Below are 24,305 nucleotides of genomic sequence, written 5' to 3' on the forward strand. Positions count from 1 at the left end.
GATACACTTATATGCATAATATAATACAGAATATTATTTACAAATGAATTCATTTTAAAAGACAATAATACAAATGATACAAATAATTGCCAGTATGAAAGACGAATAGGGAAAAAGTGTTAAGTGCTCAACCGAGTTCTAAGTACACAATTATCGAAGACTTGAACTGGCGACATAATATTTGGATCCACTTGACCCAGATTAAAAGATTGCCTTGATATTGTCAAGAAAAAGAAATCGCACCTAGTTTCTTTAAGAATGAGTCATAAATATAGCTTCAAGTGGTAATATGGGTTCCTAAGATATGACCTGATGACCTAGGTTTTGGAAACATGTGACCCAAATTTGGTCTAGATATTGTCAAAATAAACATTATGTCAAAGTTTCATCGAGATTTTGTCATACATGTGGCTTCTAGAGTAGTTTTAAGTTTTTTTTCTGAGATCTTTCCATGTGATTTAGTTGGTTATGCACATGACCCAGAATCAAACTCGCCTAGATGTAAATATAAATTTTAGACAAAGATCATTAAAACTGTGATATAAATGTGGCCATACATTGGAAACACGTTTATCAAGATTAGCACTATGTGACCAGATTTGTGGATGTAATTGACCTAATTTCAAATTTTACCTATGTATTGTCAAGATGAACAAATTGACTCAGTTTCATACATAATGGATAAAATGCGTGGCCTCTGGAGTGGTAATTTGCTAAAACAATAGCTCCACTTGAGAACAAAGTTCTCAGGTGAACACATTAACATTAATTTAGATGATCTTTATTCATATATTCATAATCGTTTCGCCAATAATTTAGTGTTAACTCCTAATCGCTAAGATATGGTATTTTCTGTTGTGTTTTTTAAAGCACAAAATGCACTTGCACCGAAATTGCAATCACTTCCTGTATTATATGTTCCAAATTAAATGCCTACAAAACGTGTTTCCATCAGGGGAATATTATGGGCAAAGGACTATGTTTTAAAACATTATTGTATTCTACAATTCCTTAGTAATTGGCGACGAGCATGTATGCAAGATTCAATATCACAAATATCTGTTTGAACAAAGCCACGTTTTTTTTCATTATCGTAATATTCATTTTAAAGCTAAAGCACTAATATTGCGCTTGTCACATAACATTATGTAACAGTCCAAAATCTAAGAAAATGTACTGTCAGAATATTGAACAATTGACCCTTCACAATTTACACATAAGGTTAACAGTGTTGTTAAACTTTATCCCAAAACTCGAGTTTTTCACTAGTGTAATCAACGTCAATAATGAATTAATATCCATCAAATCATAGCACAGGGTTGTTAGTAAACGACTTGTTCAACCTCTTGAGTGCTTTGCTTTGACCGTTCGAATGTGACGACCCCAGCTTTGATGTTATTTTAACTGTGGCATTGTGTGTGTAACCGAGGAGCAGTCGTTCATGTCCTTTATTTCAAGAGTAACAGTTATTATAATTTTAAATCATTCTTTTTCATTTTCAAAAACTATGATGTATTACTATTTGAGGTATATGTGTATATACTCGATTTTCATGCGATACAACCATTTAATATTGTTATAAAAGATTGAATTGTCATTGTCTATTGCAGGCAATTGAAAGCGTGAGATCATGTTGCGGTTCAAGGTACAGTCTGCTGTCTACCAATACATCACGGTATATTAATCGGCCACGAAAAAGGTTTCGCCCATGATTCAGGTTAATCTACACAAGACGCACAGTTAAAAATTGTTGAATAAAATAAGTTTACTTATTTGAGGTTGCGCACACTGATCAGATATGAATATGATGAATGTATGCCGGCTCATATAATTGCTAATCGGGCGGAAGACTACGTCACAGGTCTTCTGTCATGGGAAACTTTTTATATGAAATGCCGAGGACGTCTATTGTTGTTTTATAACAAAGGCAAGTCCTTCTCCGTGTTTAAATAAACAAATAGTAAACAAAATATGTGATTTCCTGTTTATGTCTTAGTATAAACGCAATTAAAAATGTAGATGTATATACTGGAACTGGGTATTTGAATTTATTAATTTATTAACGCCAATTTTAAATGTATAAAATTTGACATTATATTATATATATTTATAAGCCCTGATGAGCTGAGCCGGTATGAATATTTTATTTTAACCCATACGAAGTGATTTCTTATATTATTATTATTATTATTATTATTATTATTGTTATTATTATTATTATTATTATTATTATTATTATTATTATTATTATTATTATTATTATTATTATTATTTACCTAATTCGGATCAACTTCACATGTGTGTGTATATAGATGATACAGTCGTTATATTCTTTGTTAAATCAATACCTTTGAAGATATGGAATAGTTTAAAACTCGGCAATATGTGACGAGCGGTCAGTATTTAAAAATGCTAAGTTCACTATTTTCAACATTTTTATTATTTATATTAGCATTTTTTCATTCGAAATCTAGTTTCAGTGCATTAAACAATCGTCTGCACCGTACAATTGAACACGTTTGCTCTATTTGTTAAAATAAATTATGACTATTCTTTTTTACATTTCTTAGACCTGTACATAAAACATCGTTGTTAGTGAAATGAAAATATTTGTGTACAATAGTGCGATTCACTCTCTTGTAATAGGTTAAAGAATAACAATGTATTTTTTATGTTCACAATAAGTTGCAGATGTTATTACGAAACCATAGATGCGACCCAAATACCAAATGTATAAATATGTCGACATTTAATATATCGTCTTAATGGAAACTGCTAATGTGTCTTTTCTCAAAGTCCATAATCATGAACATAAAAGCTATGAAAGTTTCATTAATCTTGCAGCAATACTGTTTTACCTGCGCGCGCACATTTTTATTTAATAATTTGCTGCTTAATTTGCAATGACTCCGGTTATGTTGAAAACTGTAGAGGAACGCATAACATGATGGTCAATGTTTGTAAAGTGTCATCACTGTAGCAGCAATACTTTGTAAAAACAAGTAAAAACAAGGAAAACTAGAAACTAGTCCGAAGGATACGGATGATCCCGCTACATGTCTCTAGACACAGAAACAAGTGATGTATGAAGGACATCATGGGAACAGTTAATAAAGCATGCATGTACCAGGCCTTTGTAATTGTTGCTACGAATAAAGCACTATTTCAAACATATGAAAATGACCTTTACACAAGCACAAAGGTTAGTGCATATAAAATGTCCTATTGAAATTTGAGAGTGCATTACAGCTGACAGTGACATGAACATCTGTTATCACTATTACAAATATTCAAAAACTCCAAGCGTCCCCTATGACATTGACCTTAAAGCTAGCGGCATGGTGTTCCACGCGACACGTTCTCTTGATATGATGATAATTTACGTCCATGGATTTCGAATCTCACTTACGCACGCAGACAGCCAGGGGTAAAACTATATGACCTTCGCCATTATAATTGCGGGGTATCAATATGTCATTTTTATTCTGCTCAAAAGGGAACATTCCTCCGAACCTCCGAAACAAACTGTAAAGATTCTTAAGACAACATAATAGTTAGTATGTTTTATTTAGTACCAGCGGCACTTTTTGAGTGACCTGCGACTCAAAACTCCAACAGACGGTTGTACAAGTGTTTGTATTAAACATCAGTAGGAACAGGGCGGGGCACAGTTGAACATTGGATTCAATTAATATATACAATACACATATTATTTAATATTTCAATTGCAAATTATATAACAAGATCGAATAACTCTATCGAATAATTTCAAAGCGTTGTAAAACGACATTGATAAGACATAAATGCGGAGCAACGATGTTCGTCTGATTGTTATTTGTCATTCAACTTGATGGCGAAATAAACTAACGCAACAACGGTTTTCTTGTCAGACTCTTCAAATGTTTGAGAGAGCGGTGTCCACCTGTCCACGAGCCACTTCCGTTCCCACGTGACTCATGGAGACGTATTCCTGTGTGCCCGACGCTTCACCTTCATTCAGACAATCATACGCATTGCTTTTTCTGATGTTGACTCCAGCGATTTTAGTTGACGGCTGTAATTTAGACCTACATTTATTTTTACGTCTTGTATATTTGCTTGTGTGTACATGTTGCTTTGCATCTATCTATTAATATTTGCTTGCAATCAAAAATAGGTTACTCATTTGAGTATTCTGAAAAGTAAAATTATTTTATTTTGTGCAAAAGTCCAAAAGTGTCCCTTTATTTTTGTAAAACAATAAGCAAAATAAAAAATATATACAATGACGTTTTCGATTTCTGTTGTTTGTAACGCCTTTACAAACAAATATGTCTTTCTCTCATAATTTTTTGGCGTTCTATTATTTTAAGATACTTGATTAAAAAGCATGCTCCAAATCGTAACTAAATAGAAAATATTTTGTGTCTGTTTAATTGTTTATATTTCAATTATCCAACGATTTGAAAAAAAGTATTTTAAGCTGAAACAAAATTATATAATTCAATTGTTAAATACAATAATCAAAACAATATTAAAATAACTGAAATTTACTCTGCGTAGTAGTATTACAATTGTGCGTAATCTTTCCTGGCTATGCCAAACGAAATCATCCTTAAAAGCCCATAAACACACAAACATCAACGAATATTTCGTACAATATTTCGAAAAATTAAGAAAACACATAAAATATTAATGTTCCATATAGCAATAGTTAAAATGTAAATTCTATATCTGGTCTTGAACTAACATAGATTTAATAAGATACAAAATGCTCTTATTTGTTTTTGTGTGGGACAATATATTCAACACATGTTCATTTACCATGTTAGTGTTCGTATGTCTTATGAGTAGATATCGTTGCGTGAAATTAAAATATATTGTGCCACACAAAAAACCAGCATTTTGTATTTCGTTAAATACATGTTACCATGCCATATCTAGCGTTGAAATTTAGGCTTTTGCTATAAGGAACACTGATGTTTTGCGGTTAACTTTATTTTATAAAATATTTTGCGAAATATTCGTTGCTTTTTCAGTTTTTATGTTATTTTAAGAATTATATATAAAAGCAGAGTAGAAAAGCTAACAAGACAAAATATCGTTATATGCTTCTATTCAAATTTAATCAGCCTTTAAAGTTGAAAAGTTGAACACTCAAGTTGAACACCCACGGTTTTGTTCCGACTAAAACTCTTGTTTTACCAAAGAAAAACACTAAACAAACAAATGGTTACAATGTTCAACTTTCATTATGTGTATCACTACGTAAAGCATAATGCAGTATTTGTCCCCGCCGATATTGTTTATTTGAGTAAATACACTACCTTCTTAAACTGTTCTGTTGACACACTTTTTAGAACCTCGCATATAAAGTCGAACATATACATGGTCTTGCTCTACTGACCAAAGTAATGCCACGGGTGACAATCATTATGTTTATTTGCTTTATGTTTTGTTTAATTTAATTGTGAGTTGAAAATCAGCACACGAAATCCGTGTATTCCATTTTAAAATAATTGCAAACAGGCAACGCTTTGTGGTTAGACCTTCTTTGATCAACTAACACAGAAAATCCTAATTCATCAAATAAATTACCATTTGAATTGAACGTCAATTTCCCGTGAAAAGTTTCGGGACAATGCACAAATATTATTAGATATAATACTCTTTTAGATAACTGACACTGTTTTCAAACCGTCATTTGTTTCATTCGAACCAAGTAGTCCAATACTTTAATTCACATTAGATGATTGTATCCATTTCAAATTGTAATACCTTATATATAAATACAAATGCGTTTCAACATACCGTTATTGAATTAAATGATGCAATCAAGTGATTACTTCAGCTGGTAAGCGCGTGCAAATCGGGCCATGTGTTTTGCAATCAATTAAACGATAAAAGGAAACGCTGTTATGGATTAATAACATAAGGCTTACTTACAATGTACATTAATTTGTAAAATATAAACAGCCAATATATGTATTTTGTCTGATTTAAAAAAAGGAATAAGGATGTTGTAATATTTTAACGAGCCTTTGAGTCTTAACTGCATTTGATGTTTAACCGGAAATGAATGACCACACAAGTAGTCCGTTATATGCATGTAGGAGAAGGAAGACGGCTTGTAGGCATGAATAGCACAAGTTTATCCGACACGAAGAGGTTTCTTCTACCCTAAAATCAACTTTAGGCTAAAAAATGCTTTTGGAATGAATGACAAATAGATTTACGTGATCGTTAAAGATAAACATCGGAAAATATATTTGTTTTCATATGCCCATATGTTCTCCTAAAATATGTACCTTGTTCAAACAGAATTTTCTATGCCTTTTCCAAATGCAGAAAGCGCTGGTTGCAACGATAAGTAGTCCAAACTCGCCGAGGGCGACCCACACCAGACCAGTCGTAAACACTGAAAACACAGGCAAGACATGATTGTTGTACAAACTTTTAGTGGTTTTAACCAATGCAATTGTAAATGATCGGTTTAAATAGAGAATATTTTGTTAGTGTCTATGTGTACTTAATGATTTGAAGAAACTTTAACACGGCTAAGCTTGCCGTCATCTGTGAAAAAGAAGAGAACCGCTACTGCAAACAGATTCGGGATCCGGATGCGAGAAACATTTGGCCGCAACACGAAGTGTCTGGCAGCTTTTTAGAATCTGCGGATGACTTCTCTAACTCTCCCGGAACAATTAAACGTAATTACCACAGTTTTGCTCAGCCAATATACATACTTACCTAGCATTAGTAAGAAAAGATATTAGGAAGATGCCCAAAACATATAATTTGGTAAGGAAAATGGTACGAACTCTTAAATTCTTTCTTTTTTATCGATGTCACCGAAATACTGATCAAACACTATTTTTAAAAAAAAATTGTAATTGAATTAACTCAATAAAATGCTCAAGGAATTAATTTCGATAGGCGTGCACCTTTTTTACTGTGTCGTTGTTTATATAAAAATCATTACAATTGAATTTCCAAAACAATCTCGAAATTTTAAATTTTCTAAACGAATATTAGGCCTCGAAAATCCTGAGCCGACATCATTATAATTATGTTTCTTAGTTTGGTAAGTACACAATGCTTGACTTTGATCAAGCTGAAGACTTTGTGATGTGCATTCTATTAAAGTATGTGATGTTACCCGACGGATGTTGATACATGTAGCTGAATCGATGTGTACCTTCTGTTTTAAAAATGTGTAAGTATCTTAATTAACTGTTCGATTTTGACAAGTTAAGCTTTTGCCACCGGGTAGAGTGAGCACTACCCTCGGTTTCAAAAAATGTGTAAAAATATCTACTATGTTGTCTATTATAGGCAAATTATGCAAATTATGTGCAAAGACGGCAAGCACGTTTTTAATAAAATAATTTGACTCAAATGATAAACAAGACTATACATATAAAAACACATATTTGTACCGTATACACATTCAGGTATTGCTCCTTTCCACATCCCGTTGGTTTCGCATGATCGAACTGAAAGGCCCACGAGTGCGTAGTTGTTGTTACAGGAATACATGGCTATGGAACCCACATGCCGCCCCGATGACATGTCCACGTGTCCGTGTGGAATGTCGGGTAGCACAGGGCATGCGCCTGTAATACACGCGGATTTTTGCTACAGTGGATATGTTTTCAAATATTGCATTTACATGATGAACCAATTAATAACACAATAGTTATGGATATGGCTGGAATTATAAAACATAGTCTAGAAGACTACGTAAAATAATTATAGAGAGTACTATATTAATAAATTTGTCACGAAAGCAAGAGGCATTGGCAATCAATTACACTGGACACTGCAATCAATTAGTTCATTGTATTTGTTTTCCCGATTCGGCAGTATTTTCCTATTTAATAAATTCACGTATTTTGAATTCTACCATTTTCGCAGTGTCTTCCATCGAATCCCTGCTCACACAGACATGTGTACGAGTTCAGACCGTCCACACACTTGCCTCCGTTCTGACACGTGACACTGGAGCACCCGTTGACGTCTGAATAAATGTATATAAATGCACCATATAATAAAATTTGCTTGTAAAACACGAATAATTTAATTCCCAAACTACATGGAAATGTACACGTGCCAAAATGCGGGCAAGTTAAGTTAAATATAATGTCTGAGCTGTACCATAGACATTAAATGCATACACTATTTTTGCTTTCATAAAGATTGTGTCGTAATCGCAAATATAGTAGATATTTAAAATTACTTTATTATACTTCATTATACCTGATGCGCAGGTTGTTCCAGTATATCCAGGTGTGCAGTCACACGTATATTTACCGCATGAGTAATTACAAGTTCCGCCATTTCTGCAAGGGTTAGATGTGCATGCATTCACAGCTGAAAATATTGGAAAACATGATAAGTATATACCTTGTCATACATTATTGTTTCACAAGGGTGGGTTGGTCTGAGTGGGTGGGTGGTTTGGTGTGTAGGTGGGCAAGTGGAAAGGTAGACAGGCAGACAGGCAGGCAGGCCGCCATGATTGCTGGTCGGCCGGCAGGCAAGCAGCTAGTTAGGCATGCAGGCAAGCAGGCATACAGACAAGCAAACAGGCAGGTATGTTGGTGATTAGTGTTTCTGTGGGTGGGTTTTGGTGGGTTGGTTTAGGTTTTCGGTAGCTGGATGCTTTGATTTGTTTTGGTGGTCGGGTGGGTTGTTTTGGGTGGGTGGGTTTCGTAGGCTGGGTGTTTGGATGGGTTTCGGCGGGTGTGTGGGTGTGTTTGGGTGGGTGTTTTTGGGTGGATGGGTGGGTGGGTGGGTTGGTTGGTTGATGGATGGGTTGCTATTGGGTTTCGGTGAGTGGGTGGGTTTTCGGTGTATGGTTTTCGGGGGGTAGGTGTATGGGTTTCGGTGGGTTGGTGTATGGGTTTCGGTGGGGTGGGTGTATGAGTTTCGGTGGGTGGTAGTATGGGTTTCGTTGGGTGGGTGTATGGGTTTCGGTGGGTGGGTGTATGGGTTTCGGTGGGTGGTTGTATGGGTTTCGGTGGGTGGGTGTATGGGTTTCGGTGGGTGGGTGTATGGGTCTCGGTGGGTGGGTGTATGGGTTTCGGTGGGTGGGTGTATGGGTTTCGGTGGGTGGCAGTATGGGTTTCGGTGGGTGGGTGTATGGGTTTCGGTGGGTGGGTGTATGGGTTTCGGTGGGGTGGGTGTATGGGTTTCGGTGGGTGGGTGTATGGGTTTCGGTGGGTGGGGTATGGGTTTCGGTGGGTGGGTTGTATGGGTTTCGGTGGGAGAGTGTATGGGTTTTGGTGGGTGGGTGCATGGGTTTCGGTAGGTGGGTGTATGGGTTTCGGTGGGTTTGAGGTTCAGGATGGGTTTTCGGTGGTCGGGTTTGTTGGTCGGGCTTCGGGCGGGCGGGTGGTCGGGCGGTTTTTCGGGCGGGTGATCTGGTTTCGGGCGGGCAGAGGATGGTTGGGTCGGTAGGTGTGTGGTAGGTTGCATTGTATGGATTTCCGTATTGGGTGTTTGTCGGTGGATGGGTTTGGGTGGGTGTTTTTTAGGGTTGAGTATGGGGGGTAGGTGCGTAGGTTGGAAGGTTGATAGGTTTTTAGGAAGGTACTTGTTATACGATTATTTCAAAGAATTTCTCAATTGTGTACAACATACTATATTGGCACAATGTTCCGCTGAAACCAGGCGTACATTCGCACGTGTACTTTGCGATGCCATCTAAGCATGTTGCGCCATTCTGGCAGGAATGATTAATGCAGTTGTTGATATCTATAACGTAATCTTCTTCAAATAATGATGTCGAATGCATAACACAAAGTTGTTGTTGAATACAGAAATATTTTCATGAAATTTTATATATACTGAACCATAAGCATTGACGTTGCAGTTCTGAATGACAAAATGAAGCCCATTTTAATTGCGACTTAGTATGTCTGATTTATATTTATGGATACAATCCGTTTTTGGTAATAACAATGACCCTGTTAAAAAGGACCATCTTTCGAATAATAAACGGTGCATTTATGCTAATTATTGTAATGCTGATACCTACCTATTTGACAAAACTGTCCACTGAATCCATCAATGCAGGAGCAAGTGTAAGAATTCACAGCATCAACACATATTGCTCCATTCTTGCAGGAGTGGTTTGTGCACTCATTTACATCTATCAATGAGGAACAGTGAAGGATTTGGAAGCGGCCCAATATATTGTTTGGTATTTGAAAATATTCTAATAAAAAATTAGAATTTTGGAAATAGTCATGCAAGACAATTAGACAAAGTGCCGATTACATATCCAGAAAGGATATTTATTTCTGCGTTGAATAAGACCAAGATTATATAAATATTTTATAGTGAATTGTTAGTTTTTACAGAAAAATTGATTGTTCGTAATAATTTGATTATTTATCATTCAAAATGATTTGTTCACTAATTAATATCATAGCCACACGCTAACCACACGTGTTTCAGTTTCATTGATTTGATTTAAGTAACGTGTTGTTTTTTTATCCTACAACTAAATGACTTTATGGAAGTCAACTCAAGTTTCGGATAAATGCGTGCATTTTATTACATTTAAAGTTTATTCGCCATCCTCATGTACATTCATCTGATGGACCATTTGTTCAGTTAATATGTTATGAAAATGAGATATGAATGGCGCCACATGACTCCCCGCCACATGCGGCGGGAATTCAGTGATCTACTTGTGTCGCAGGTTTAGCAAATGTTGAACAGTTTTGATAGAACAAATACATGTTCGCTACATTTGATATACCAGAAATAATTTTAGATTTTATAAATCACGCCCCATATTTCAAATTAGTTATTGATACAATTGCATTGTTTATGTACAAGTATGTTATCGTATGCGTTTTATAAACGTCATTTTTAAATGATTAATAAGACACGCTCGTATCTTCATATCGACAAAAATATAATTAGGCGCTGTGATCTACTCATTAACCACGCAAAAAGAAGTTCAAGACATGGCCGCATCGTAGCAACATTCGCCATTGTTTTTGGTGATTCAACATATTACCGTGTTGATGAAAGGCTATAAACGCGCATATATTCAATCTTACTTTTAAAAAATATTCGAAACGCTGTCTTGGATTGATCACGTGCGGCTATTATTCTAGTACTGTACATGTATTTGAAATGGCTACATAAAACGTATTACTTAACATTTGATAATTAAAGGGATTTGTTCCCCGTAGGAAGTTATAACAACTTTCAAAGAAATTGTCTTGAATTTAAAAAATAATGTATACATTAAAATGCTCCCGGATTTAATATAAATGTAGTAAATTAGTACAGAGAGACATCTTGCAACAGTAATTTTAATTTTCAAATCGTATGGTTGATGTAAACTTATGGATACGATCTGTTTTCGAAAATAATTATGACCCTGTTAAAAACCATTCTTTGACTACTTAACATATCATGTATGTTACCCATTCTGCGGTTGATACATACCGATTTGACAAAACTGTCCACTGAATCCATCCAAGCAGGTGCAAGTGAAAGCATTTACAGCATCAGCACATATGGCTCCATTCCGACATGGGTTGCTAGTGCATTCGTTTATATCTATCAATGAGTAAACCAGCAAGTATTGGTATTTGGAAATTTCCATAGGAAAATTTATCCGACAACCAGATGAACATTATTTTGACGACCACTTTTTCGAGTAAATTTGTAAGGAAGATTCTCATACTTTTTAATAATGGCATCATATTAGTTTACTACCGTAATTACTCTATGTTTTCGGACACTTAAAAATAATTAATTTTTTTCGTGTCCGAAAACTTAGATGCGAAAAATATTCACAAAATACAGGTGTCCGAAAACTTAGAGTCGAAATTTGAAGTGTCCGAGAATAGCGCCAATAATATCAACGACTACCGGTAATAGCACGCGCTTGTAAAATACCAAGCCGTATAGTACAAATTACAGTTATATATGTTTGCACTGCATTTTAAGTAATTTTAAATGCTTAATTTATTTGACAGAAAGTTACTACAAGGTTGTACTTTGACCAACGAGTTCAAAGATGAGCATGTGATGTACCGATACTCGCTAGTATGAACCTGTAATTAACGAAATAAAAAAGAAAACTATAAATTATTTGTTTGTTCATTTCCGATAGTTGTTGTCGAACATCTTCCATTGTTCGTAAAACTTGCAATCCTGGGTGCATCACACTTTGAAGCGTTTGGTATTTGCCACAGTTAGTTTACTGAGAAGGGGGAGTACCATTGCGGTAGATAATTGAACTGTTAATTGGCACTACCCCCGGTAATTGTCATAACGCTTATGCTATCGGGCGAAACCAGTGTTTAATACCGGTTTACAAGGTTATTTACCCAATAACGCAAATGTAATGGTCCGTTGCCCTCAGGCATATACACCTGCCATGTTTTATGATGTTAATCTGGTTGTAAAACCCCATGATCGAAGTGTCATTAGATGTCGAAAACAGGACCGAAATTTGGTAAAATAGCGCTGTAAAATATACTGTCCGAAAACTTAGAGACATTAATTATGGATGAAAACTCGTGTGTCCGAAAATTAAGAGTCACGAAAAATAATTATTTTGCTAAAAAAAGGGGTGTCCGAAAACTTAGAGTGTCCGAAAACATAGAGTAATTACGGGTAGTAGTTAAAACATTGTAATGTTTGACATAATTATTTTTCAAAAAAATACAATAACAAGGAAACAGATCCAAAAAGTGCCTACACATGACGTCTCCAAGGAAAAGCAAACACATTACTAGTATCACTTAATGTTCCACTGGACCACGCAGGCGTATAAGTCAATGAGGAAGTTTAAACAATTTGGCTCTCTTATTAATGGCGTAACAATATTTTATTTCCACCGATTTCGATTGATGATTATACATAACAAATATAAATTTTAAACATTTTTCTTATTGAGGAGTGTTATGTTGCTTGTTTAAATATAACGCATAAATTATTGTTTGAGTACTATAAATATCGGTAAGTATTTGACTTTAATCTTACCATCGTGATCATTATAAAAGATCATTATACTTTCTGTTGTTAAGACGTTCAGTAATTAATATCGATATACCGTGTTCTGAATTGACATGATACGTACACGAGCATGTGTCTTTCATCAATTGTGCTTAACTGCACGAATAAAACATATGCCAAACTACCTGTCTCACAAAAAGCGCCTGTAAAGCCCGCTGCACAAGAACACGTGTAACCGGCAACTTTGTCCTGGCATGTTGCGCCATTGTTGCACGCATTGTATTCACATTCGTCGATATCTAAATATTAATACGCAGTAGCCCGGCATAATCACTGCAATCACTTCACTACACGTGAGACAAGATCGAACACATACACTTGTTTAAGATAACATAATTACATAACTTAAACGCCACTAATGTCATGTTTACATTGATGGATTACAACTCTTAACGTTTAATGGACGTACACAAACTATTTTACTAAAACCCACTACAATAATAGTTATATGATAAATTAAATGACCATTATCAAAATTAAAATCACTCGCACTCAATACAACAAATATCTTTATAATGATAACTCACTTTTTTCACAGTTCGTTCCTGTGTAGCCCACAGCACACGAGCAAGTATGTTTGGCAATTCCGTCTGCACATATTCCTCCGTTTTGGCACGGGTTAGATCCGCAGTCGTCAATGTCTTACATTAAAAAAGGAAATGTATCTTATACAAATGCCCTTGTAGTATGCAAAACATGCCATTCAGTCATACTGCGTGTATTTAAATAAAAAACACTAACACCTATGCTTATGTAAGAAAATCGGATTTGACGTACGATGGATGCTTGTTTAAAATATATTATTAACATAAAAGTCCCACATGTACTCAAAAGTTTCTATAACAGAATGTCTCAAACATGCAAAGTGGGATACATAATTTATGTATTAATAGTAATTATATGCGTACAAAATGATGGTTTGTCTTACTTGTTTCGCAATGTGTCCCCGTGAAGCCGATTGCACAGGTGCAACTGTACTTGTTAGCGGCGTCGTTGCAGGTAGCGCCGTTCTTACATGGGCTTGATATGCACTCATTTATGTCTGATAATAAACAGCATTGTTAGGCAAAATAAGTATGTGTTTAGTTTCTTGGAATAGCGCCATTAGGTCATTTTTACAATGTGTGTAATCAAACAAAATTATATTAATTAATATAAATGCGTAAAATGTGCATTACAGATGTAACGGCATGTATTTCGGAATCGATTAGAACAAATATGAGCAGTTACGACCAAAAATACGATCTTTAACTAGAACCGTACAATTTGTTTATAATAAAAGATAAATGCAGCGATTTTTAAGATCGCAGTCCGCATGTTTTCGAATTCATACGTTATTATAAAGTTTCATCAGACGTTATAGACAATAGTGGGTTACATACAGCCAATTGCATCAATAGGGTGTTACATCAATAATTGTTTTATAAAATATGGTGCTTTAACATAATATAATTTCAAGCCTTATTCAAATGTGAAAACAGTTTTCACAAGCTTTATTCATAGTTCCTATATGAATACGAATGGGTAGGTGATATCGAATGGTTTTGCATTAACTTCATATTGTCAAATAATGATGAGACATTGGGTGAAATATTTGGGTTTTCTTTATGTACGAAATATTGACAAGTATATCAGTGGCGAGTATGCATGACGGTCAAAAGATTAAATATTTGGATCTGGTGTATGTTTAACAACAAAGGGGTTACAATGCTGTTGACACAAGCCTTAGGCTGTATTTGCATTATTTATTGGTATCACAATGCTGTTTAACGTGTGCATACTTGAATAGTGATTTCTCCAGTAGGTTGAAATTCAGCCAACCAGAAATAAACACGCATAGAACAATGACCAATGGGATTCATAACAGAGTTTCATGGGGCAAATGTTAGAGGGGAATAGGGCAGTTAGCGTTTAGACTTGGAGACGTACGGATCGAGAAAGACACAATCATGTAGCAATCACAACGTATTTGTATAACCGAAATATTAGTTAAGTCAGACATTAAATTGGACTAGAAACTGATACATGGTGTTGTTGAATATTTTATCCTACATTATGCAGAGAAACCAACATAAAAGAGAGGGACCGACTTGTCCCATGCGTGATACGAGAAAATGGTAGTTAATACAAATCTCGTCATCTTGGCAATTCGCGCATGACGAGATATCGAATGATAGGCTACACACCGGTAATTTAAGAGTAAAGAACATTGTTAGTAACTATGTGTCGTCTATGAACTATGAACGATTACGTGACAATATGGTAGAAGTGCTTTTGCTCGCCCTTTATAAAATTAGCCAATCAAAATGCTTACTTGTCTCACAGTGGATACCGGTAAACCCAACAACACACGAACACGTATATCCAATGACACCATCGTTACAAGTAGCCCCGTTTCGACACGGAGTGGAGGAACACTTGATGTCTGTAAGCACAATACTTTTTTAGAATGTTTGGCATTCCTGATAAAAACATTCAAAGTATAGCGTATATCCGATGAATGAGACAAAATACGAACATTACTAAAGTTAATAAAACAAAAAAAAGTTTGGACTATAAGCATCGCTCCCCTTAATATTTATGTAACTGCATGATTAACATACGTTCTCTTAAAGTATTAAACCTGAGTCATTGTTGTCATACTTTTGCCATACGAGTATGTTTTTTTCTGTTGAAGCATTACAAAGTTGTCTCACTTGTAGCACATGTAGCTCCCGTGTAACCGGACAAACAGTTGCACGTGTAAGTGGCAAGTCCGTCAGTGCACGCGCCACCATTCTGACAGGGGTCTGACATGCAGTCGTTTGGATCTACGATAAGTTTGAAACAAAAAATTATATGGTACGAACCTGATGTTAATAAAGATAATTGTTTTTGAAATTTGTCCATGCCACTGCGTCCTTATTACCTTAAAGTGTATATAGGCCAAAAACTAGGAAAATATTTTTGGAACAGGCTAAAACAATTGTTTTTGCTTTTGCAAAGTGTCGCTTATTTGTGTTAATATATTCAAGCACATACAGAAACGGGATATTACATGGATTCCAAGTGAACTTTTGCAGGCAGGTAATTAATCTTGAACATTCGACCAAACGCTGCATTAATTATGGAAAATATGGAAAATTACAAGCGAATTGTAAACTTCTTACTTACTGGACAAATGTTATTCAACGCCAAAATATATATAAGACGAATAAGTTTTAAATTGTACAAAACTTCTTTCTGTATTCAAGTAATGAATTATATGAAACTCGCGGAAGCATGGATTTCTTTTGTTTGAAACAAGTAAAATGACCACGTTGTTGTATGTTGATACACAGAGTGTACTTTTCTACTCAAAACTAGATAACAATATCAGTTTATTAACCCATTGTTATAGCCACGTCGACAATGTACAAACAAAATAATGTATAATACAATTAAACATGTTTTAAAAGTGTCTATATTGATTTAATTCCTATACAATTTTGTCTTAATCTGCTCAAGTTAAGAATTATTTATCCTAAGTTCGCAACCGAGTCAGGCGTTTTCAAAATAGTGATCGGTTTAGTAGAACCTTAATGCGTACATCTATAAGGAGACGAATTCCATTATTTATAAGTATAAGTAAATATTTCAACGAATCTACTTATTCCACCCTACTTGCTTGCCATCGTTTAGTGAATAGCGCAAACAGAAACTCATTTGTTTAACACATCGCTTGTTGTACAATCTTTATTCACACAGCATGGAAGTCAGTACTGTAGTTAATTTGTTTAACGCTTACAACGCAGCGTACACGTTTTATTGTATGTATTCGAGTTCTTGAAAGGGATTTTTAATTTGTGTGGACGTTGTTGCGTACAATTTTAAATTAAATAAATCTTGTATTTGTTTTTTCGGTTTGAGAAAATTCTTTATCGAAGTGTTATGATTTCTGTCGAGTATCGAGTTGAAAGTCACGTTCTTGCATGGGCGATTGGCCTAAAGGAAATTCGAAGCTTTCTGCACATGCACTTGAACGGTTGGCTGTGTACAAACGTACATGAGCTGTACTATGGAAGAAATATTATTCGTCGGAGTCTTAATTTCGTAGATTTTCGTGAGAAAGCTTAACTACAATATCAAATGTTCAAAGAATATTTTATTCCACAGATTTAACCAGGCATTACCAAAAATAATCCACGCATTTGAAATCCAACGAATATCCCCATTTTTGCGGAATCACGAACTTTTAATGCAAATGAAATTAAATGAGTTCACAGTATAACGATTACAGACCGTCTTAAAAGAAACAAATTCCACTACAAACTGCTCCATCTGCAAAACAAAAATGTTCCGTTCAGCCAGTCGGTCGCCAGACAAACATAAAAATATATTATAACCAAATACACGAATGTTGTCTTACTTATTTCGCATCTTGTTCCATTAAATCCAGTAGGACACCTGCACGTGAACTTTGCTATGTCGTTGGTACACGAGCCTCCGTTCATGCAGGGAGAAGAGACACATTCGTTTATTTCTGAAGAGTAAATCGAAATTACTCAATTCAGATTGGTTAATGTTGCTTAAACAGTAAAAAAGTGAATGCAAACATAAAGAAAAATGATAGTAAAAGCCAAACTCACCCACGCATTCAGTGTCAGTGCTCTGTGTGTATCCAAGGAGACAGGTGCAGGTGCCTCCTGTACATGGTGCGTTGATCAGGTTCACACATAAGTTGGTAACTGTTGCACAGGAATCTCCTACCATGCCTAGGAAAACGATATAAAATGAAATGTTTATTAACAAATGCTTATGTTTTTTGAAGACGGACATTCTCATACTTTCATAGTAATATTCATTGTCAATGATTGCTCTTGAAAACTTTGACAATACGATTTACATTGTTTTGATAATTCTATGTGCGTAGTCGATATTTGGCTGCAAGAGTTAAGGAAGGAAAAATGAAACACAACCAGAATGGAATATGTTCTCTCCGTTAGATGTTTATTCAAGGCAAGGGCACTTTCCGTTTAACAAAAAAATTATATTCATACAAAACAGCACTGACCATAAAATATTTATTAAAGCTTAAGTTACCGCCTTCAGACGGCAACTACAAAGAATTAGTGACCATACTAGTTAAGATTGATTTATATAATATCTTTAGAAAATGAGTGAAAACATCAATATGTGTTTACAAATACCACTGAAATTGGTAGCTCGCTGATTAACTAAAATTATAATTGTTTGTTTCTCAAGAAGGACATTTGAATGGTATTAAGCCCAACCAAGGTTTATTTATATTTTCGAGATCAGCATAATAAAAAGTTCCACATTGATTTGTCAAATGCTAAAAGCAGCAAATTTCATAAACTAGTTATTGCCCTAAAACTAGTTTAATTTTTGGTATAATTTGACACTTGACACTTACGATGGTGCCGGTTCTTTAAATTAAAATAAAACCGTTGTGGGACTTACCCCCAACGATCTAGCTTACCTAAACCAAGCACAGCGGATAGCATGTGTCAAACAAATCTAAATATGTATGTGTTAGAGTGTTTAAAATAGTTGTTGGTGTTAGTATACTATAGTACGTATGAACGATAATTGTTTTAACTTTAATTTCAAATTCCACGCAGAGTTTTCGTTTCATGCCATCACAAGAAAATCCAACCAGATTTGGAAGAATTTTTTTATTTATTTAAGTATTATATTTTGAAAAGTAGTATCATTTTATTTTAATTTGAAAATAGTGTTTAAGTTTAGGTTCGTAATAAAGCATAAATTACCTAATATAAAAAAAAATAAAAATAACAAAGGTGAAATTATTGTACAACGTGGCCCGGCTATCATCACGTGGTTGGCTATGAAGGCAGGGATTTGATCTAGCTATGCTGGGTCCAGTAAAATCTCTGCGCAGAGGTTGCATTTATTGAACAACATTGACAACAAAAGTTTCGTCCCTTGATTACCTGCCACACATGTCGGGGCTACGCCTGACCACCCTGATCCAAGCACACACGTTCTACTGCTAACTCCAGTTAGTTTGAAGCCTGCACTACATGTGTATGTAGCAACTGAGGTCTGCAGGGTACCAGTTGTAGAAACTGCTCCATTAGTGGGATTTGTGAGTGTACCACAGTCTACAACCAAATAATAAACATTACTGGTATATTTTTTATTTATACGTGAATATTAATTTAATCAAACAATTATATTTTCTTAAATAAATAAATTTTGCTCTTAAATTACAATTAGGAAGAATACACTATTTTTTAGGAAATAAATAAGAATCTTTCGCACTTAGATGAGGCTATTTACGAACATCAACAATTGTAAAACTATGAAATAGATATTGACCGAACAGGACGGTATAACGCCGAACATATAGAGAATATGTGTTGGATTTGGTGGAATATCGATTTTAGTTCACGAGTGATCATAGAAAAAAACCGATATGCCACCATATCCAATGAATTTGCTTTTCAATTTTGTGCTTTCAAATGAATATTTTTACATTTTTGCCATTCCGGACAAAATAATTCCCCGTTAGACGCCTCGAAATCGTATTACATGTATAAAAGGAAACCTAATCCGAAATCAATGTTTTATAAACTTCAATGCAGAGTAGTCGCCCTTTGTAAAATTGACTTTAGTTGGGGAAACCAAAGATATCTAAAAATAATTCCGGTAAAACGATGAAAATTATCGGTAATTTTCACTGCCATTTTTCACTGTTTGAAACTGTGAAATATCAGTTTTAATTGAAATTAATATTTCTCTATAAATCATCGGAAAGCATAAAATAAAGTTTGATATTTTACTTAATGAACAGTTTGAGGCTTATATCTTTCTTATAATCTTGCCAACGTATAGCCTAATATTTGCACGTGCTGTCCATTAGTTATACTACACGCCACTATAACGTAAACAAGCCTAATAAGTTACAGGGGAAAAAATGGGACGACGTAAGAGCAATTCTTTTATATTGGAAACAATTGAAAGATCGGTTCGATTTAAATGCGATTGTATTTGATTCTTAATTTATCAACGGTTACATACTGTAATCACATCCACTTTTATCAGGTTTAGTCTGGTACTTCTGGGCAGTCGAGCATACGCATGTCAGTGTGTTGAACCGATCACAAATAGAGTTTGGTAGTGCGACACATTCTGTTCCACCATCCGTGCACACTGTAATAACACACACCTTACTTATTTTTTAATAATTAACATCTTTATTATGTGAAGTCAATGTAAGCATAAATTATATTGAAGCAATAAAATATATTCATATATTATACGTTTAGTCACAATAACACTATGCATATTTGTATTTAATTGGTATGCTTAAAATAACATACGTGTTGACACGTTGGTTTATGGCGTAAAGGCTTATACCGAAAATGACAAACATTGTCGTACTTCTTATGTAAGCTTTACAATTTCATTATTCATGTCAGAACAAATATAGTATCGTTATATTGAAAGAAATGTATGTGGGCATGAAGTTGATATTGACTGTTACACAAAGATGTCTGTGTATAAATATATTCAATATCGTGTTGCTGTAATTCAGAGTTTATTCACAGGTCGTCGACGAGTCTCCACAACTACATTATGCACAGATATGCCCATGTGATCTTTCAGGAATTTTGTTTAATTTTCAGCCAAAGTAGGTCAAATTTACCCCCAAATTTACCCATCGTGCTCACAATGTACAGATACCGGTATATCTCTTCCCGCTCCTAGCGCGCTGCGCCGTGTTTATGGTCGATCTTAAAGTCACCAGCCGTTTACCCGAATTCCAGAACGCGTTCCTAAGCACGTTGAGCGTACTGAATACTGGGACACTTCCATTACCTTCATAAGGCCATCCCATCGCAGCCCTGGTCTGCATCGCTGCTCCAGGTCCGCTTCGTCCGTCCTCAACGCTTCCACCTCCGATGTCCCGCTGCTCTCGTCCCTATTCCGATGATGTAGTGAAACCACTATCCATCAACGAACAATTACCATTCCGCTTGGCGATTCTTACAAGTTCAGCGAGTCATCGAAATCATCGGGAGAGGACATCCGGCTCGAAGAATGATGGTGTTCGCTGGATTGGCAGAGAACCCCCGCAGAAGTTCCCCTATCCGACCATCCTCAGACAATGTAGTGAGTCCACTATCCCACTATACCGCCATTATTGTCCCGCTTGTCGATTTTTCGGAATAGTTTTTAAGAAAATCTGCGGGTGGCTCTCGTCCCGGTCGCGACGTGAACTCTCCAGCTGATGACCGATAATTCAATATCGCCGTCAGGATTTCAATTATATGCACCTGTATGTGTTTGTATGCTGCGTACACAACACTGTCTTTTATATAACAGTTACATAGAGTCTTCACAGAATATTGTAATTTTAAGACAATTTAATATCGTTGGAGGATTAACTTCAAATTAAATTCACACATAAGTATATTCAATACAGTTTTCAGACGGGTGAAATACAATTTCAAGCTTTTTTTAGACGATTAACTTGTTTTTAGTGATATGTGGTAGTCCTAATACGAGTTGTTGAAGTATTTGCATTAGCAGATATCGTAGTAGTTAATAGTTCATTTGGAAGTAGGCTTACACAGTTCATTTAATACAGTTTCGTCTTATTTATCTTGTTTTCCTTTTAAATATTTCGCTTACAAATTGTGTTGTTGTTGTTGTTTTCTGTAAAACGTTAAGCTGTGTTTTCTTATTTTCGTTTTTAACGTAACCTTATAAGATTCACAACCGATAGCGTTAGCAAAAATAATTACACTTATTTGCAAATATTTACTGTTATTTTTTTCTCTTGATTGATTTGACACATGCCACTTATTTATTTTAAGCGCGTTAGTTTGTCTAATGTTTTACAAAAAAAAACACAAATACTTACTGTCTTTCGAGGGATGTAGCCAAATACCAAGAACACTGTTTACGATTTACTTTGAAATTGGGAAGAAAACCACACAGAATAAAAGCTATCTCCAGTTAGCTAGTATTATTAAGGTTTATGATGATATGCAACATACAAGTTCCAGACAGTTTCAGGTAAAAACGTATACCATTGAATATCATTACATCAATGAATGATAAACAAGAATGAATTACCTTACATTTGTTACATATATTTAAAGTTCCCACATTTATAAAATTATACAGGAAGTTCAAAAGTTCAATACCTGTTACTCCGATTTGGGCGTTCAAATATTCGAAATTCCAAATCAGATACCACCATAATACAGCAACTGTTTTTAAATTAATTGTATACATGCTCGATCGAACAGTTTCTGAACTGACTTTGGAATTCATATGCAAACCTTCTCTTCAGGGATTTCAATATATTTCAATATAATAGTTACAGTTTACAAATTTCACGGGGATTTGACAATGGGGTAACATTTATTATCCGTATAAGCAGGAAATTTTAATGCTATTCTTTGTTTCGCTTCTTTTGATTATGCGGAAGAAAATTGTTTATCTTATTTTGTCACGCAAAGTGTATCATCTAGAGTAAAGTATTACTATAAATATACAAGTAAATGTATGTTGCGACACAGTTCTATTCCAGGGTGAACATTTTATACTCCAAATCCTCAAATAATTTGTAATTTAACAGAACATATTTTAGAATTAGTATCTAATAGCTCTTATTAATTTGATTTTGAGTCTCGGTCTGTTCCAATAACAAATAACTATTTTCTTATAATTCTTATGTTGGGTCTTCGCTGGTTTCCGTCGCGGGTTACTACATATCAAAATAATGTAGACGCGCTGATCTTATTCTTTATGCCTGCATACACGTACAAATACTCAAATATTTGTATAATATTTGTATCAGAAGCTAGTTACATTAAAAGTGTAACCTGTGCGCAAGGACTCAGCATCATTGATGTAAGTATATTTGCTGGTTTGATCTCTATAACAGCTTTGATTTGTCTATTTTACGATTGTAATGATTATCCTTTCTTAAAATCTATATATAACCTCCTTCACTTTATCGGCAATTTGTCAAGTACCAAATATTAAAAAACAACAACAAATAAATTTAATAACTATCAAAGATATTGAGACGCAGATGTACTTTGTGCCCATACCGACGTTAAAGTCGGAGACTGGTTGACACTATGTGAACTGCCAGGGTAACAAGAAATGCATGTCCACCAAAGTGCGCGTGAACAGCGCTGTCTTTATGATTACCTAATTTGTGAGAAATTTGTGGGAGCAGTATTCTAATGGTAGGACGCTGGCTTAGGGATCGAGAGGTCCTGGGTTCGAATCCCGCCCTGATCACTGTAATTTCTTGAGCAAGAAATTTATCCCACATCTGCTCCATTCCATCCAGGTGTACAAATGGGTACCTGTGAGGGAAATAAGCCGATGGGCCGTGGCTGCATACTGTGCCAAGATGTTAACGGACGACTTATTACCCAGTGATCAGAGAAAAAAATGTAAAGCGCCTTTGAACGCCCATGAGTATAAAAAGGGCGCTATATAAATGTGGTGAAAAAATGTCATGTTCGCAGATTATTTTTTATTTAGTTTAATCAATTATCTTATTGATTATTTTACAACTTTTATATGGCATAAAACAAAATATTTGTGAAGGGAATTTCCATTATGAACATCTATTCGTACTGAAACCGGTATTCTATATTCCAACGATATTGATTAAACGGTGATTGCACATCATTTATTTTATATTAACTGGAACTCATACTACAATTGTCATCCTATCTTCTATGTTTTTATATTCTAAAAAGGAACATGTTGTTGTTATTTTTGTCTAAGTTATCTCTATAAAACCCATAGGATGCTTAACAGTGCACACACATTTCTACATTTGCGTTTAAACACACACACACAATAAATTTGAATCGGTTGCGTTTATTTTAAACTTGCGGTTTTAAAAGCGAACTACTTCATTGCCTTCAGCGCTTTGATTTCTGTTTCCCATCGCATCAACTTTAAGTTCCACTTGGTATCTTAACACACGCATTTTAGAATAGTTAAAAGCTATATTCGACTCTTTGAACAGTTTTTAGTTTATTGGCAGTATTCCAATAGACCATATAGTTAAAAATCAGAACATGTCTCGTAGTCAGGTGTGTATTTTTGCGGCCAGAAAATGTCCGAATATTGGTAGTCGATTTAGATAACATTTACTTTAGGTGTTATGTTAAATGTGATGTCATGAAAGTTTCCGTGGCGCAATGGTAGCTCATTCGCGTACGGTCCCAAAGAACACTTGTACGAATCCCGCATTTTTTGCTTTTACTTCTTCGCAGTCGTTT

At 35.0% G+C, this 24,305-nt stretch overlaps 1 protein-coding gene across 2 annotated transcripts in view; it reads right to left on the reverse strand.

Annotated features, from left to right (window-relative positions):
• The window catches only part of LOC127849431 (fibropellin-1-like), a 54,628-nt gene extending 32,234 nt beyond the window's left edge, over positions 1-22,394 (reverse strand). Inside the window, exons 1-17 of one of the 2 annotated variants that reach the window (XM_052382097.1) lie at positions 22,194-22,394; positions 20,059-20,190; positions 18,969-19,139; positions 17,640-17,765; positions 17,420-17,533; positions 15,729-15,842; positions 15,347-15,457; positions 13,961-14,074; positions 13,560-13,673; positions 13,158-13,271; positions 11,452-11,565; positions 10,022-10,135; positions 9,625-9,738; positions 8,239-8,352; positions 7,886-7,999; positions 7,419-7,595; positions 6,288-6,397 (exon numbers count right to left, since the gene is read on the reverse strand). In XM_052382097.1, the coding sequence (XP_052238057.1) occupies positions 6,288-6,397; positions 7,419-7,595; positions 7,886-7,999; positions 8,239-8,352; positions 9,625-9,738; positions 10,022-10,135; positions 11,452-11,565; positions 13,158-13,271; positions 13,560-13,673; positions 13,961-14,074; positions 15,347-15,457; positions 15,729-15,842; positions 17,420-17,533; positions 17,640-17,765; positions 18,969-19,139; positions 20,059-20,190; positions 22,194-22,323 (2,097 nt within the window). In that variant the 5' untranslated portion in view covers positions 22,324-22,394. Of the gene's footprint in view, positions 1-3,696; positions 4,055-6,287; positions 6,398-7,418; positions 7,596-7,885; positions 8,000-8,238; positions 8,353-9,624; positions 9,739-10,021; positions 10,136-11,451; positions 11,566-13,157; positions 13,272-13,559; positions 13,674-13,960; positions 14,075-15,346; positions 15,458-15,728; positions 15,843-17,419; positions 17,534-17,639; positions 17,766-18,968; positions 19,140-20,058; positions 20,191-22,193 lie in introns of those variants that run through there. The other variant, XM_052382098.1, reaches the window with a different exon arrangement.
• Positions 22,395-24,305: the final 1,911 nt, after the last annotated feature.

The sequence above is a fragment of the Dreissena polymorpha genome, chromosome 1, assembly GCF_020536995.1.
Source record: "Dreissena polymorpha isolate Duluth1 chromosome 1, UMN_Dpol_1.0, whole genome shotgun sequence".
NCBI classification, from domain to species: Eukaryota; Metazoa; Mollusca; class Bivalvia; order Myida; family Dreissenidae; genus Dreissena; species Dreissena polymorpha.